The sequence below is a fragment of the Pteropus alecto genome, unplaced genomic scaffold (assembly GCF_000325575.1).
Source record: "Pteropus alecto unplaced genomic scaffold, ASM32557v1 scaffold398, whole genome shotgun sequence".
Taxonomy (NCBI): Eukaryota; Metazoa; Chordata; class Mammalia; order Chiroptera; family Pteropodidae; genus Pteropus; species Pteropus alecto.
In genome coordinates this window covers 893,068-911,638 of record NW_006442497.1, presented here as the reverse complement: position 1 = coordinate 911,638, position 18,571 = coordinate 893,068, and the positions used below count along the sequence as shown (strand labels likewise).

Sequence of the window (18,571 nt, the reverse complement as noted above, 5' to 3'; positions counted from 1 at the left end):
CGATTGGCTAAAGAAGCTGTGGTACATATATACCATGAAATATTACTCAGCCATAAGAAGAGATGAAATACTGCCATTTGTGACAACATGGATGAACCTCGAGATAATCATGCTAAGCTAAATAAGCCAGACAGAAAAAGTTGAAAATCACATGATATCACTTATATGTGGGATATAAACCTAAAAGCAACAAATAAACAGGACAAACAAACAGAGACTCATGGACATGGACTATAGGTTAGTGGTTACCAGAGGACTATAGACTAGTGGTTACTAGTGGGGTGGTGGAGGAGAGGGGAGGTAGATGGGGTAAAGGGGGTCAAACATAGGGTTTAGCGGGAGAGTGAACTGGGTAAAGGGGATCAAATATATGGTAGCTGAAGGAAATTGGACTTTGGGTGGTAAACACACAATAGAATATACAGATGTCAAATGATAATGTACACCTGAAAATTATATAATTGTATTAACCAATGTTACCCCAATAAACTTAAAAAAATAAAAATAAAAAATAAAGAAGTTTGTCTGAGCTTTCTCATCAACCTGGAAGAATGGCGCTGACAAAACAGATTCTTTTGAGTTAGAGTGTAGCTATTTTTCCATTAACAGGAGTCTCTGGTCATCACTTCAACCCTTTCACCAATATTCTTAACTCTCTTCCCAGTTGACTCTCTGTCATACCACTCCTGAATCATTCCAATTCCCCATCTTCTCTGCCTATATCCTACCAAGAGAACACTGCTGAAAATAAAACCACATCTCTGGGCAGATTGGTACCACTTGCTTTAACATCAAGGGGGCTAAGGTTGCCTTTTTTTTTTTCCCTAGTCAACTCTCTCCACTGTTCTCCACAATGGCCACTTCTTAACCTCCCTGCTACCTCATCCTCATGCTCAGCAAATGGCCTTGCTTCTCATTTTACCCAGCACACAGAAGAGAACTCTCCCAGCCTCCTGCCCCCACACCTGCAAACTCACCTGCATCCATATTAGTTCCTTCCACCTTCCCTCTGGTTACAAAGGAAGGGGACTTCCTGTTTAAAGCCTATTTCTCTACCTGTGCTCTGGGGCACACCTCCTTCCATTCTCAGCAACCTTGCTCAATTCATCACCCCCTATTCTCCTGAATCTTTATCAATTTTCTTTCAACTGACTCCTTACTGTCAGCATTCCAGCTTGTTTTCAACTCCTTCATCTTAAAACACAAATACAACCAAAATCCAACAACAAAAATTTCTCCTTGACCCCATTTTCTAGCCACTGTCTTCTATCTTTCAACTCCTTGATAGTCATTTTTCTTGAAAAAGTTATCTATGGTCAGTCATTCCACACTCTACTCTGGCTTCTGCTCCTGCACCTCCATTATCAGTGTGTTTGCTAAGGTCAACAAAAACTTCCTTGTTGCTAAGGCTGGCAGGTGAGGGGAGCAGGGCCTAGAGATGGGTGGCACCTGGGACAGATAAGGACTTCCTGGAGTCCTAAATACCCAGGACAGGTGAGGAGAGGTCAGGTTTTCAGGGAACTAGATCTTAGCAGGCTCTGAGTCTCAAGTTCACCATTGCTTGCCACAGTGTGCTTTGTGAGAACAGCAGGAAATGAGAGCTGATATCTGGGTTTTAGCTCTGGATTTATCTCTGCCTACTGGGAACCTGGGCAGGCCCCTTCCCCTCTCTGGGCCTCAGTCTCTCTTATGGGACCATCAGGGTGAGGAGCCTAGCAAGTCCTGAGGGTGAGTGGGCTGCTCTGGAGCCTATAGGAAGCTTGGAGTCCTGGCAAACATTTCCTTTGAAGGACCCAAAGGCCTTACATTCAGCACCTTCTGAAGGCACACAGGCCCCATTCCATTTTACAGATGGCAGAACTAAGGCACCAAGGCACAAAGAAACTAATTATCACTCAGGAGGAAATGCAGGCATATATGCATACATTGTTACTACTCCATCATAATCCAAAAAAGAACAGATTTGCTCCTCAAACCTGTGAAAGCATCTGAGAGGGTAGGGTGCAAGGTGAGAACATTGATAAAACTTAAGACCAAGTCTCTATGCATTTATATCCCTTCCCTGAGCTATGCTGTTTGTTTTTCTTTTTCTTTTTTTCTCTCTTTCATAGTCAAACTTCTTGAAAGTGGAGAGACTCCTTCAAATTACAATAATGGAATAAAATCTACTCCTCACGTTGGCCTATGAAGCCTCCCTCTGACATCCCTAGTCTGTTGTTCCTTCCCTCATTCCTTTTGCCTCAGCTCTACTAGCCTTCTTTATGCTCTTACACCAGTCTTGGGGCCTTTTCATTTGCTTTTCTATACCGGTCCAAGCCTCCTTTTCACCATTCAAGTCTCAATTCAAATGTCACCGCTTCAGAGAACCTTTTCTGACCACCTTAGCTAAGGTAATCTTTCCAGTCAGCCTTTCCTAATACTCTATTTTATTTACGTCACAGCACTTCTCAGTATCTGTAATTATCTTGTTAATTTGTTGACTGGTCTATTGGCTAATTGTCAGTCCCCACTAGAACATATACTCCTTTAAGATCTTATATTGTATTTTTTTTGTTCAGCATTGATTCAGCCTCAAATAGTATTGGCACATATTAGGTTCTCATAAATATGCACTGACTCACTTCTTCCACTGCTATTGGCCACTTACTCCTGTCTCTGCACCTCTGCACCTTGGACCGAGCCATTCCCTGACCCACCTCTCACCAAGGTCCCCATGATCTCTATCACCAAAGGACATTTTAGTTCTTTCAATCTATTTTTTATTTAACCTCCATGTTGACCAATTCCTCCTTGAAAAACTTTTTCCCTTAATTTTTACTACCATTTTTTCCCCTGGTTTTCATCCTCCTTAGTTTCTTTTTAGTCTTCTTGCAGGTTCCTTTCCCTCAACAACTCAGCTTCCTCTTCCTCAGAATGCTTCACACTCTCCTTGAACCATCCTGTTCTCCTCTACTCCAGCTGTTTAAATATTATCCAAGTTTCTTCCATTTGAAATATTTTTTTTTCTTTCTTGCCTTATTGCATTGGCTAGGATCTCCAGCATAGTAGAATAGAAATGGTGATAGTGGACACACTTGTCTTGTTCTTCTTCTTAAGGGAAACGCTTTCCAGGTCTCATCTTTTAGCCTTATGCTAAGGATATATATATATTTTTTGATAGCTGTCATTTAACAGGTTAAGGAAGTTCCACTCTGTTCCTAGTTATAACACTTTTCCTTTAAGATTTTTACATCTACATACTGACCTGAAATTTTCCTTTCTCAGACTGCCCTTATCAGGTCTTGATATCAAGATTATGCTAATCTTATAAAATGTATCCTCTGCCCCTTACTCTACAATAGTTTTTCTGAGATTAGAATTACATGATCATTGAAATTTGCTTAAAAAAAAAATCAATAAAACCATCTGGGCCCATAGTTTTCTTTGTCGGAAGACATTTAACTACCAATTGTATTTATTTATAAGTGATGGAATTAGGCTTTATATTACTTCTTGATTCACTTTTGTTAAATTAAATTTTTCTAAGAAGTTATCCATTTCATCTGTTTTCAAACTTTTGGCACAGAGTTGTTCATAATTCTCTTATTATCTTTTTAATCCATGTGATTTTGTTTCTTTTCATCCTTAATTTTATTTGTGATTTCTCTTTTCTTGGACAAGTTTACCAGAGGTTTGTCAACTTTATTAGACTTTTCGAAGTACTGTTTTTTGCCTCTGTTATTCCTCTTTACTGGTTTTCCTTTCTATTGTTTATATTCTGTTTTATGCTCTTATTTTTATTATTTTCTTATTTCTTTAGGTATATTTATTTTTTATCGCAAGTTTACTAAGATATAATTTACATACCATGCAGTTTTCACCCATGTAAAGTGTTTCCTCTCTTCTTATGGCTGAGTAATTCGCCCATGTAAAGTGTACACAATTCAATGGTTGTTAGTATATTCACGGAATTGTACAACCGTCACCAAATTAATTCAAATGTTCTGAATTAATATCAGAACATTTTCATCATTCCAAAAAGAATTCTGTACCCATTAGCAGTTCCTCTCTATTTCCCTCCCACCAACTCCATTCCTAAGTAGCAACTAATTTACTTTCTATCTCTACAGATTTGCCTATTCTGGGTATTTCTTATAAATGGAATCATATACTATGTGGCCTTTTGTGTATGACTTCTTTCGGTTCGAATAATGTTTTCAAGGTTCACCTAAATTGTAGCATGTAACAATTTTTATGGATGAATAATATTCCATTGTATGGGTATGCCACATTTGTTTATCCTTTCATTAATTAATGGACATTTGAGTTATTTTTACTTTTTTGCTATCATGAAAGTGATGCTATGAACACTTGTTATAAGTTTTTGTATGAATACATATTTTCAGTTCTATTGGATATATACCTAGGAGTAAAATTACCAAATAATATGGTTATTATACGTTTAACTTTTTGAAAAACTGCCAGACTGTTTTCCACAGTGGGTGTACAATTTTACACTTCCACTAATCATATATGAAGGCTCCAATTTCCCTATATCCTCCCTAACAATTTTTATAAGTGTTTAATTCATTTATGTTTTCAGTCTTTCTTCCTGCATAATACAAGCACTTATACACACTTACCTTGATGTATTTTTTTACTTTTTAATCTCAAAAAAATTAGTAAAATTAACAATCTAAGAGAGGCTTATTCTGAGGATTTAAGAACACCTTGGCACACCACTCTGTAGCACTCTCTGCCAGGTACACAAACTCAAATTTAATAAACATAGGCCTAGATTAATCTTGAAATATTATCCTATTATTAATTTAATAGGATTGACTCATTCATTCAAAAGATATTTGTTGAGTGCCTACTTCATAGCATCATAATATCAAGTTCTGAAAAGAGAGAAGTGAAATAGAGTCATGCCATCACAAAGCATGACAACAATTGAAAAGAAAAAAGTACAATACTGCATGATATTAGAATAAGAGATGTAATACATGCTGGAAACAGGAAACATAGGAGTAAGATTTTTTAATTTTGAGAGTGAGAAAGGTTTTCTGGAGAAAATTGCTTCCTTCAAGGACCTGAAAGGTGAATTAGTAGGAGTTTGCCAAGTTCATAGCAGACAAGTGTTCTGGGTCATTTGAATAGTAAATGGAAAGACCCAGAGGTGTAAAAAACAAAAACAACAACAACAAAAACCCTTCCTTTTGGAAGAAGGAAAAGAAATGTGTCAAGAGCAGAAAGTGTCAGGAAAAGGCACAGGATGAGAGAGTCAGGACGAAGCTGGAGAGTTCCTCGAGGCTAAACTGTGAAGGGCAATTAAACCATATTGGGGAGCTTGGATTTCATCCAAAAACAGTTTGGAGGCAACTGAAGAGTTTTAAGTAGGAGAGGGACAATACCAGATTTTAATTTGGAAAGTTTTGCTGTGGCTGCAGAAAATAGATGAGGGGAGGGAAGGTTAAGACCAGTGGCCAGGAGACCTTTATGGAGTTGTGGCAGTCATCTAGGCTTGGATTAAAAAATGTCCGTGGCAATGGAAAGGAGGAAACATTTAGGCCTTGGTGATCAATCAGATGTCAGATTGAGAAAGAGGGAACACCAAGGCTGACTCTCCTATTCCTGACTCAAGTGACAGGGTACCATTGTTTCTGACATAGCAGGTCTGGGGATAAGATGATGGGTTCTAATAATGATAGTTAGAGGTGCTCATGGGACAGTTCTCCACCTCCCGGTTTTATCTGAACCTGGTTGTCTTCTAAGGAATCAGTTTCCTCAGTCCAGGGAATGCTGTCTTCTCTCCCACCTCATGGATCTCAGGGCTGGCAGGCATAGCATCTTCTCCTTGTTTTCCACTGTTGCTTTTCAACCTTTTCTCCTCCTCTTTCTTCCCCTAATCTAGCTCTTTTGAGGTTAACGCCATCAAGCTGTACCATTATTCCTTTTACTGCTATTATCTGTGGACCTATTCACCAATGACTTTGACTCTTGATTCACTTCATCCTACTTGGTTTTTCTTCATCCTACTTGAGTGCTTGTCCTTGAGGACTTAATTCTCACGTGGATGACCTATCTAGTTCTCCTGCCTGTCACCTCCTTGATTGTCTCCCCTCTACACCAGCCAGACTCTCTCATGTTCACATGAGACCACATGACCACACATGACTATACCATAACCGAATTCTAGATTTCAAGCCTCCCACCCTAACCACCATTTCCTATCCTTCTAGCTCATTTGCTTTAGCAACTACACCATGCAATACTTCAATCGCATCAAGACTCCATTATTTGTATCACTTTTCACTATTCATCCATAAACAGCTCCTTCCTGTTTTCTCTTCCTTCTCTACTCAGCTTAGAGAAGAGTCTATTACTACAGTTACGCTCTTCATACACTTTCAACAAACTTGCCTGTGTGTCTCCATCTCTCTCTCCATTTACTTGACTGGCTAACCCCCAACTCTAAATGTACCCACTATCAGCCTTCTCCATGCCTGCACCTGAGCAGCTGAATATTAAAAGAAGAAAAAAATTACTGAACTAGACCTACTGATTCCACTTTCAGTTCATGACCTCAAATCTCATGTAAGCGCTAAACACAGAAATCTCTATTTCCTAACCTTATATTGAGCCCACTCTGCTCTGCCTGCTGTCAGCGCTGTTCCATTAAAATCTTTCTGTCAAGGTCAACGACAACCTCCCAGTTTTAAATTCCGTGCACACTTCTTAGCCCTCGTCTTTCTCTACTTCTTAGCAACATGTGGCAGTTGACCATTCCTTTCTCTTGGGAAAATTTTCTCCTGTCTTTGCTTTTGTAACACTACACACTGGTTTTCTCCTCTTTGTCCATTTTTTCGCAGCCTTCATTGCCGGCTCTTCCTCCTTTACCTGACCTGCAAATGCCTTGGTGCTTCTGGACTCATTTTTAGGTTTAAAAAAAAGTTCAATACATTTTCTCCCTAGGTAATGTAATGCTGATATCTCCAAATTTGTATCTATAGCTTTGGCCTCTTTTCTGATCTCCAGTCTTAGGTATGCATATGCTAATTTGACATCTCTGTTTAGATGTCTAATAAACAGCTAAAATAGAACTCAGACAAAATTGATCTCTTATACTGCCCTTCCTCCAAACCTGTTGGTTCCTTCTCCCTTTTTGAAATTAAGCCAATTATTTCAGGAGTCATAAACCTAGGATTCATCTTTCCTTCTCACCTTCATTCAATCTGTCAGCAAGCCCTTTCTATTTTATTTCTAAAATTTTTCTCAAATCCATGTTCCTCCCCACACCTGCTTTATCATCCCTGCCCCCATTCTGGTTTAAGCCACCACCATCTTTTGATTCATCTTCTGCAATAGCCTTCTGACTGGTCTTCCAGCGAACTCTTCTCTTTTCTATAAGCACTAAAGAGAGTTTTAAACAACATAAATCAGATCATACTCCTCTCAAGGCTTAAATTGTAACTAAACTAAAGTTAAAATTCCTTGCAGATGACTCCTGACTGCCTCTCTAACTTCCTCTTGGGCCCCTCTTAATTAGGCTCCAGTGGAGCCACCCCACCATGCTGACCTCCTTTCTAGTTTTTGGACAAGCCAAGCTCTTCCTTATCTCAGCGTCTTAAAGGTAGCCATTTCCTCTGCCTGGAATGCTCTTCCCAGAATCCTCAAGTGGCATCTCCTGTTTATAATTCAGATCTTATCCCAAATATGATCTCTTGAGAGAGGCCTTCCCTGACTACCTTTATCTACAATAGACCTTTTCCTGCAGTTATTTACTTGCTCTATTTATTTCTTTATATCACTTACCATAATCCAATGCTGACTTGTTTATTATGTTTACTTTTTTACTCTGTCCTTTCCCACTGGATGCCAGTGACATGAGGACAGGGACTTGGTCTGTCTAGCCCAGACTTTAGGTCTTAGAGTTGCCTCTAGCCCATAGTAGGTGCTCAATAAACATTTGTTAAATAAATGAATACAGAGTTAGACAGTTGGGTATTCAGATATTAACTTAGGTGAAAAATATGGGCTGGACATAAAGATTTGAGAATTATTATAAAAAATAAATCTTAATAAACAAGGAATAGAAGGGAACTTCCCTAACCCATTAAACAGATCTACAAAAAAAAAATCTATAGTATGAGACTTAACAGCGAAACATCAAAACAGTCCCTTTAAGAAAGAACAAGACAAGGGTGCCCACTACCACATCTACTATGAAACTCTGCTGGAGATTCTAGCTAGCATAGCATGGTAAAAAAGATAAACAATGTTTACAAAAAAAGAAATAGAAAGAATAGAAATTTAGACATATATTATTTATGTAGAAAATCAAAATAATCTATAGAAAAATGATTAAATTAGAGTTTAGTAAGGTTGTTGGATTAACATACAAAAATAAACTGTTTTTAAAATATTTTTTTATATACTAGGAAAATAGACTATCTCATTATTCTAAGCTTATTTATATGTAAATGAAAACAATTGTTGTATCACCAGAAAACTAGCTGTGAGCACAGCTAATTAAAAATAGAAAACATCCTATAGACCTACAAAGGCATGTTATTATGATTCTTTAAAATACCAGACATAACAAGAAAATTCTAAGACTATCCAAGAAGAAAAAATAAAAAAAGGTCACTTACAACAGAACAATCAACAGCAACGCAGGATGCTAGAAGATAATGGACCAATGGTTTCATATTTTTAAAGAAGAATTATTTGATTTTAAACATAAAATTCTATACCCAGCTAAACTGACATTAAATTATAGATCTTTAAAATTTTGGTATTTTTTTTTACATATAAAAACTTAGAAAATTTGCCTCATATAGTCTCATCAGAGTTATCTGATAATATGCTCCAGCAAAAGAAGGGAGTAAACAAAAATGAATTACACTTGAGATCCAGGGTACAGTAGACTCAACCCAGGAGAATGGCCATGGGAAATTCTAAGAGGACTTCTATGTAGAAGGCATGGCCCAAAGCAACCAGCCCAGATTAGAGACATAATATAGAGGCTTCCAGGAGTGAGACTTCCAAGAAAAAGAACTTGATAGAATACAATAGCAATCGGGTGGGATAGAGAAAAGGATATTGATTATAATCAAAATACAGCAAGAAATAAACTATAATTAGAAACCCTAGCTCCCCCATCTGTGTAAGGAATAAATATAATTATAACCCATTATAATATTTGGCTCTCCTATTTAACATTTATAAATTCACAACAGTGTTAATAGTGTAAAAACTACTTATTGATAAAACTAAATATGATTTAATTATACTAGGAGAATAAAGGACGAGAGGCATCATAAGACAGTTAAATTCTTATCAATTATGGCAAGAATAAATATATAAGGTCTAAAATGGATAAATAATGAAAAAGCATATCATTTAGAATAAATGGAAGTAATTACCAGAAGAAACTGTTGAAAGTGATCACCTCTGGCAAGCAGGATTTGGCTATGAGTCTTAATACACTGATTATGAAGTATGTATTTACTATTTTGATAAAATTAAAAGTTATTTTAAAAAACAGAGTTTTGGTCCAGAAAGGACGGGTGTTGTTGGAAAAGATTTTTTTTTTTTTTTTATGGTAAAGCTAGGGAAAGTTCAGAGCTCTTGTGAAGGCTTGAATTTGTTCTAAGCCAGAGAGTTAGCCATGTTGCAATAAGCAGCACTTCGGATAAATCACCAAAGCCATGTTGCAATAAGCAGCACTTTGGATAAATCACCTAAAGAGATCTCAGAGAAAGGGACAGATTGCCCAAGCCTACAGTTATTTGAGATTTATTTTCTCATTCTAAATAAACAGTCATTTCATTTTCAAACCTTATTTTTAAAATTCTTTTCCTTAAAAAGTCTTTCAAATTCTGTAAACTTTAGGCCTCACAGAACCTGGGTTAGCCCCTGGGAGTTTTGGTTCCCAAAAGAGTTTGGATTCACTCACAATGTTTATTTGTTTCTTTTAATTCTTGTTCTAGGGAGAGAATGAGGGCAGTTTTCTCAGTAATTTTTATAATAAAAAAATTGTATTGGAAACTGCTCCTCTATTGGCTGTTTACCTTACCTGTAACTCAGACACTTTAAGCCCTTTGACGATAGGAACAGAGCTGTATTTCTGTTTCTATAGTTCAGGCACAAGTTAATACAGGTTTTATAAATATTTGTTGACAGAACAGGTAAATTTGAGTGCCATGAGGTATTCCTCTTCTTTCTGCTCCATCTCTTTATTGAGACTGTTTTACGTAAAACAGAAGGCTGCGGGAGTGAGGAACAGTGGAGGTAGAGCTGAGTTACTTTTTCCAAACCCTAGATCCCACACTTTGATTTTACATACTAGATGCCTTTCTGAATGACATTTTGAATTGCGTTTATGATTTTGCTAATCTCGACTCCCCTTACTCAGAGATTATTATTAACGATGTTTAAACATTTTGTACTATGAGATGCAGAACATTTTGCTTATTTCAAGAATCTTTTTGTGTATTCTTTCTGTAACGTGAATTATCAGCATGTTAAGTCTATTTTGGGTGCTTGCTTAAAATGGGGCACACCAGTACTAAATTCGGCTTTAACAATGACTAATTCGCACACCATGTGTAGAGCGTTAGATGGCTGTTGGGTGCTCGCCAACAGCTAGGCATCTACCACTTCTTTTGGCCCCTTCGCTTCTGGGCCACCTGCTTCATCACGGAGGCAATGTCTTGACCCTCCGCGACCTCTTTGTTATGGCGTCTGCGGGGCGTCTACCGCCTGAGGCCCAAGCAGTCAGCGGGGCGTCGACCTTCCCAAGATGGCGGCGATCAGGGCAACTGCGCGTAGGGGGCGGGATTCCGCCGACGGAGGCGGGGCAGGGAGGCAGAGGGGTAGGGCTGGCGGGCGGGTTGATCCCTTAGTAGGCAGCCACAGCGCGCCTGCGCGGAGCGGCCTTGCGCGCTGTGAGGCTGTGGCGGGGGAAGGCACCGGTGGGGCGGACGGGCGGGTTGAAGGAGGGAAGCGGCCGAGCGAAGTCCCAGTGCGCGCCGCGGCGGCCCGGGTACCCTCCCCTTCCGGATGTGAGGCGCTGCGAAGAGAGCTGAACCCAGCGGACTCGCACCGGCAGCGAGGCGCCGCTACCGCCGCCTCAGTCCGGCCTCCTTCGGCTTCGGTGCTCCCGTCGTGGGGGCCCGGGTTCCTCAGCACACCCAGCTCCAGAAGCCCCCAGAGCCTGTCCTCGACCCTTCGAAAGCCCCGGCGCCTGCCCGGGCCCTTGGCGGGGAGGATGACGGAGCTGCAGTCGGCACTGCTACTGCGAAGACAGCTGGCAGGTGAGCGAGCGGGTGGCCGGGCCGGGCCGCGATCGCGGTGAGCCACCGCGGCTTACCTCCTCCTTCCTCCCGGGCCAGCGGCCGTACGGCCGAGGGGGAGCGGCAGCCGACGGCGAGGTCGGGTGCGGGCCTGGGAGGGTGGGGAGCCCGAGGCGCCGGTCCTGGTCGGGCCCAGCACTTCCCCGGCTTTCGGAGGGTATTGGGGGCGGGGGACGCGCCCCAGCCTCAACGCTGAGACTGGGCCTGGCTCTCTGTGGAAAGGAGAGGCTGCCCCCTCCCCCACTGCTGGGTGGGACGTTGCGGGGGAGGGGCTGTGGGTCCCTAGTCCGGACCGACCCTCCCAGGAGGGGCGGGTCCCGGGCTCAGGTGCGGCGGAGGCCACAGGACCCTTGGGGGCAGAAAGGAGCGCCTGGGCCTGACCAGCTGCGAGTCCCCGGCTCGGGTGTCTGAGACGCGCGGGCGGGTAGCGGGGGGTGAGAGTAGGCATAGAAACTGGCCCTAAGCGGGATAGGTGAGGCGCGCAAAACTTCTGCCTGGGTAGCTCCGGGTCCGCGGAGTTGTGGCAGACAACAAAGCCCCTGCCTTCGTGGCCTCGTCGCTGGCGCGCGGGGGTCTGAGAACCTGGCGGGGTGCGGGACGCCGCCTCGCCTGCCTCTGCCTGGCACGGTCTCCGGCTGCGCCGCCCGGCTGGGGGAGGGTAGGAGCGGGCAGAGGGGAGAACCACTCGCTGGCCAGCTCGGGGCTTTGTGCTCGGAGCGATTCCAGCTCTTGCGCAGGCCTGCAGAACCCCCAGGCTGCGGCCCGCGGCCTCTGGCTTGGGGCGGCGGCCGGGTCTGCCTCCCGAGAGGTGCCTACGTCCCCCCTCCCCCATTGTCCCGGCCTCCGGCCGTTTGCGGCTTCCAGGTTGACTTTTTAGGGGGTTGGCTCCTACTCTGCTAGGACCGTGTGAGCGGAGCATGCGCGCTGGAGTCCTACGTGTGCGGAGTGTAAGGGGGGAGGCGGGTTGGTGGCTTCACAATGCCGCCCCACGTGCTGCCAGATTTAAAGAGAAATGAACCAGCAGTTACGCCTGATGTCCAGCGCCCAGTGTATGTTCTCAGTTCGGGCGAATTTTCACTTCTCCTCTACAGCCAGTATTCCTTAGCCCTCGGTAGAAGCCAAAGGCTGGAATGAACAAATCTGTTTTTGATTTCGATTTACTGATAGTTTGAGGTGTTAGTTAAATCGCCTTTATGGCTTCTTAAGGAAAAGGTTGTCAGGGGCTGCTACAGATTGTATAATTAGGTTTATTATTAGACCATGAGCAAGCAGGTTTGGACACGTATTAAAAGTTCTAGATGCTCAGAGGGAACGACTTGAAGTGAATGGAGTTCTAGTGATACCTATGTTCACCAAAAATGTATTGGAAAAGCAGTGAAAGTATAATCTTGTTGCATCTTATATTTGCAAACACACCTTACATGTCTGTATAATTTTTTGATTTGTTTTGTTTTGGAGGAATTCAGATGTTCTTTTGTCTCCCTAAGAATTTTGTAATCAGAATAAGTTTTCATGTGGTGAACGATTAATATTATATTTTAATATTAAAACACTAAATTAGTATTAAAACAGTACTCAACTCTTACGTAATGGGAAAAATACACATTTTAAAAGATGTTAAAGTTCCGCAGTTACTAAGAAAGTAAAGTATGACTAATAACCGTGTTAGCAGTAGCAATATTTGAAGTATATTTCTTACTCGTTTGAGAACCAGCAATAGATTTTACAGCCACTTGGTACAATTCTGCATTCTTTCTTTCTGACATTATTAATCCCAAATATTGATAAAACATTTCCCAAAGCTCTTAATGGTTGACTTTTTGATAAGGCACATTAAAATATGCTTTAAGGTTGGAGAGGAGGAAGATTTTGTTTGTGGTTTTTCAAGCCTCATAAAGAGATTTAGCTGCTTTTCTTGCTTTCTTAATCAAGAACAGACTGTTCTTAATATTTTCTTAAATTTTTGAGGGATTTTAATGAACATACTCAACATGTACAGAATAGTAGGCCAAGGCAATGCATTAAGTGAAATGTAAAAATATCAGGTTTATTGGAAAGACTTGATATCTACATACTAAAATAAAGGCCCTGTTGTATTTTAGCAGTATATTGTTTGCGTTTTGTGGTTCTTCAAATATCATTTGAAAACAGGAAAGAATGGTAATCTGTAATCTCTTGAAATCATTTAGAGTGAACATTTGGAAGGCTTTATAATAAATGCTTTAAAAATCTTAAGATGTATTGAATTTAGTAGACACACGAACCTGTAAGCCATTGTAGTTGCTAGAATTTCAGAAATTTACAACAACAGAGGCCAAAAATGGTTACATTTATTGAGCCCTTGGTCTGCTTGTCCTTAAGGATTTTACTTCATTACCTGAAGGGACAATTTATTGTGTGTGTGTTTTGTTTTGTTGATAACTGTAATGAAGAACCTGGTTAATTTCAGAGTTGAACAGAATGGTTTCTTGGGTTGCAGTTTCTCACCTCAGCACTACTGACATTTTGGGTGGATTATTTTTGTGCAGGCCTATACTGTGCATTATAGAATGTTTAGCAGCATTCTTGGCCTCTGCCCACCAGATGCCAGTAGTACACCCTTTTAGTTGTGACAGCCAAAAATGTCTTGGTTGCCAAAGGTCCCATGAGGGACAAAATTATCCCAGGTTGAAAGATAACTGGTTTAAAGTGTTTTCGTTAAGACAATTAGGCTATTGTGAAGCAAGTAAGAACACTTAACAGATTCATGAAATCAGATAGGTTGTATATATATCATTATGGATATTATTAGACTATGACTTACTCCTTTGCGAATTCAGCAGTGACAATTCAGCTTTTGCAGTGCATTATGCTAAACACTAAAAAATCCCACAGCACAAGGAATAATGTTAAACATTTTTATTTTTTGAAAAGTTATTATAAGCACTGGATAAAAATACAAAAACTACAAGAAGGTATTGTCTTTTACCCTGACCCAAAGTTCTTTTCTTGGAAGCAACCATCATAGTTAATTTTTTGTGTTTTTTCAGAGATTTTTTGTAAATATGTTTATATGAGCTAACGTTTATTGAGGTCTAACAGGTACCAGGTGCTGTGCTGAGTGCTTCACATATATTATTTAATCCTCCCAATAAAGAATAGAGGCTTAGAGAAGTTAAGTAACTTGCCCAAGGTCACACAGCTAGTAAGTGGTGCTGCTGGATTCACATTCTGGACTTCCTTATTTGAGAGAATTTGTTTTTAATTGGCTATATTACTTCCCAGGGAACAATAATTAACAAAACCATAAAATAGCATTTTATAAATTTAAATATTCAAAGTTAATTTATCCAGTCACTACCAAACTGATTGGGAAAACATTCTCATCTTAATAAAAGTTATTGTACAAAACAATACACATTAATATCTACGTTATATTCTTAAGATAATCATAAAAAGATATTTTAGCGATTGTCAATTTAAGACCACCATTCTGCAGAATCAAGGAAAGTGTCATTGAATTTAATGTTATTAGAAGAAGATAGTGCTAAGCTTTTTGCTGTTTGGCTGTTAACTCTGATAAAAAATTAGAACTGATTGGACTTATTCCCTACTCTAACCATAATAACATTTTATTGATGACATCATTTATAAGGCATAAAGGGAAATTTTCTTAAAGATCACTTGAGGTTAACACTGATAACATAGTTTTTCAGTAATGACAGGTACCTTCTCATAGGCACCTGTCATTCCAGAACCAGGAAGAAGAATCTTTTTATGCAACCACAATGAAATAATTGAACTTTTTTTTACTGTAGAAATTTTGATTATGGATTTTAAAGTAATCTGGAAAATTTCCAAATCTTTGTCTCCTTATATGGCTACCCATATAAGTAGGGTGTTGTGATGAGTTAGTTATGTGTATATCTCAGACGTAATGTGCAGTAAAATCACTTGGAAGTTTGTTAAAAATACAGATTCCTGGCCTCTGCCTTGTAGTCTACCTATCTTGATAGGGCCCAGCAAAACCTAGTTTTTACAGCAGATCTTTAGGTGGCTGTGAAGCAGTTGTTCTTAGCTACAGTGCAATAGGTGCCTTAAGCTCTTTTCCCCATGGAGGAGGACCACCGGCAGGTAGCCCAGTTTCTAGTGTTTGTGATGTGCTGTGTTTCAGAGAGAATACCCTTTAAGAAGAGGTAGAAAGTTTTAATGTTTCTTATTGCTCTTTCTAGAATATATTAACATTCTGACACACAGTTTCATTAATAATCTTAAGCAGAAATAGAGTAATTGATTATTGACAGGGACATAATTGATTATTGACAGGGACGACCTAGTGGTAGAAGATTCTGGGTGATGAGCTAAATATTAATATTCTTAACATTAACAGTTGTTAACCCACATATTTAGAAATGGAAGAAAATTCTAAATAAAAGTAAATTTACATTCCATCAAACTACTAATTGTTTAACAGAGTTTGGGAATTTTTATATCCAGAAATTATTACACTATTATAGAAAGAATGTAGGCTATTACATATTATACTGAATGCGCTGTCAGAATAAAAGCATAAATAAAACGTGGTTGAGGGAGGGGTGTGGGGTGATTTGCAATCTCTGTAGTGGGGGGAGCATCAAGGAATTTATGCATCTGATGTGTTACAGAATCTAAAGTAGTCTTATTTTGCAATATATACATATATCGAATTGTTGTACATCTTAAATGTACATGTTATACATCAGTTACATCTCAGTAAAGCTAGAAAACAGTCTTAATTTTTTTAGTGAATAAATTTTCTTAACATCAAGGAATAGATGATTTTTTCTTATTTTTGTTAATGAATATTTTTGATAATGGAATTTAATAATAGTAGTTTAACTTTATATAAACTACTTCAGAATGAAACATGTTTTCTACATTAGTCTTTTAAATGATGACCTCATTTTCTAAAATATTGCAGACTATATTAAAATGTTGAGGTAAACTCAATGTAATTTATAGATATTACTATAATCTACTGTATTTCCTATAAAGTTGTACCATAGTTGATAGTTATAGCATATAGTTTATATAAGTTAATACAGATATTTGATGAGAGTCTGCATATAATTGTAAAATTAGAAGCCTTGATTATTAATAAAGTGATATCTATTGTGGAAACTGAAAATTCATTCATTACCACTATATTATTATTGCTTGTGATATTTTCTCAGGTGAAGAGTGTTTGCATTATTAAGATGAGTTTCAATCCTTGGGTTATTTGATCTTGGGTACTTAACTAAGTTTTCTATTTTTTTTTTTTTTTGAGGTGGGTACACTAATTTGTTGTAAACTATAGTGTGGATGTGCTCTTGCTTCAAGCAAATAAAACAGTAAGCATTCTTTTGTTTTAATGGGCTCAGTTCAACTTAAGATATAGCCAAATCAAGGTGTTAGTTCTCTTAAGAGTATTAGCGTATATACTATTAAAAAAAGTTTGCATTTTCAGCGTAGGGAAAACAGTAATTAGAATTAGCATGACAGATCTAAAATTGACAGATTTAAAACAAGGTGTTTTTGAGAGACAACACTGTTGAAGATTTCTATATGAACACAACTTTCAAGGGATGACAGGAATTTGTAATTTTCAAAAAAAAAAAAAAATTTATAAAGGACCTGTGCCTGCTCACTTCATGGATATATAAACTTATTAAAAAGAGGGAGGAAGGCAGAAAGGAAACAAATCATTGAGTATCTGTCACTCTTAATGATCCTAGGACTTTCTATATGTGATCACACTCAGTTCTCACATCAAATCTTTGAAGTAAATATTGACACCTTTTTGAGATAAAGACATTGAGATTTATAGTATATCTGGTAATTTCCCCAAGATTACCCTGTTGGAGCTGGTTGACAGAAATAGGTCTGTCTGCTAATGAAACCTGAGCCCTTTATCAGTGTTTTTATTTATTTATTTTAAAACATTTTGGTGGTTCTTAGACTCTTTAGAGAATCTAGTCAAGAGTTAGACTTTTCCTGAGAAAAGTGCACACACACAATTCTGGGTATAATTTCAGAGGGATTTCTGATCTCTTGAGCAAAGCTCATTTATGCATATGTAATGCTGTCTCTTTCATCATTCATTCAGCAAATTTGATGCCCATTTTGTGTGCTATAGGGATGCCAAATGAATAAGTTATTGTTCTTATATTCCAGGAGTTTGTAGTTTGCAGAAAATTCCATAAGGGCTGCATTAAAGTATTAGAGAAAGTCAGGGAAAGCTTGTTTCTACCTGTCTGGTTCATGGAGGTTTTGAGGAGTTGGTGGCATTTGTGCTTGACTTTAAAAGGATATGTAAAATTCGATCATATATAAGTAGGAAAGTAAGGCGGAGAGAAAAGAACAAGCAAGTTAGAAGGCTTGTGCTGAAGGTAATTTAGTGTGGTTAGAGTATATGAGAAACTGAACTAGTGGGCAAACAATATTTAGAAAGATTGGTATTTTTGGAAGACCTTAAAAATGTTGAATTATAGAATTGTTTGAGGAGGGGGTAGTGATATGATCAAAGTGTTTGACCATTGCTTCTCAAATTATCTGTGGTGAAAGACCAGTTTTTACAAAAATTCCAGTTCATCCTGTAATGATACTTTGAGAAACAATAAAAATGAATTATTAGAAAAATTAAATAAAAATAAGTTTGGGTCCATACTTCATAATATTAGGTTCATCACTTAAAATGACTATCAGATCGCTATATGAGTTTCTACATGCTTAACTCTAGCTTGCTGTATCATGGAGCAGTAACCATTTGGTGGATTGGTACCAGTTCATGGACCACACTTCGAGTAGCACTGCTTTGGATAGGGTAGAATATGACATTTAGATGACATTCTCTCCATGAGGACAGAGATTTTTGGTTTTGCCTATTAACTTACACATCACAGATTCCTAGAAGGGTGACTGAAACATAGCAGGCAAACAATATTTACTGAATGAATTAGAACTAACATACTAGATTTTTTCCCTAAGGACTTCAGCACATATGAACTAATTCTTTTAAGGTAGAAAGTAAAACAATTAGAATACTTGCATTCAGTAACCATTCAATTCTTTCTATATGCCAGGCCCTAGGGATATGAAAATTCATGAAACAATCCCTAGTTTCCCCTCCTAGTGGGGAAGGTAGACTTTTATAAACAAATATTGGTTGATAATTAGCATATAGCTACCTTACCACAGTAGTATAGACACTCTAGCCCTTTTTAAATGTCTGT

At 38.9% G+C, this 18,571-nt stretch overlaps 1 protein-coding gene across 1 annotated transcript in view; it reads left to right on the top strand.

Moving 5' to 3' along the window:
* Positions 1 to 10,771: 10,771 nt before the first annotated feature.
* UBE2G1 (ubiquitin conjugating enzyme E2 G1) overlaps positions 10,772 to 18,571 on the top strand; it is an 86,549-nt gene continuing 78,749 nt past the window's right edge. The window contains exon 1 of the mRNA XM_006922213.3: positions 10,772 to 11,300. Within this exon, the coding sequence (XP_006922275.2) occupies positions 10,787 to 11,300 (514 nt within the window). The 5' untranslated portion in view covers positions 10,772 to 10,786. The remainder of the gene's footprint in view (positions 11,301 to 18,571) is intronic.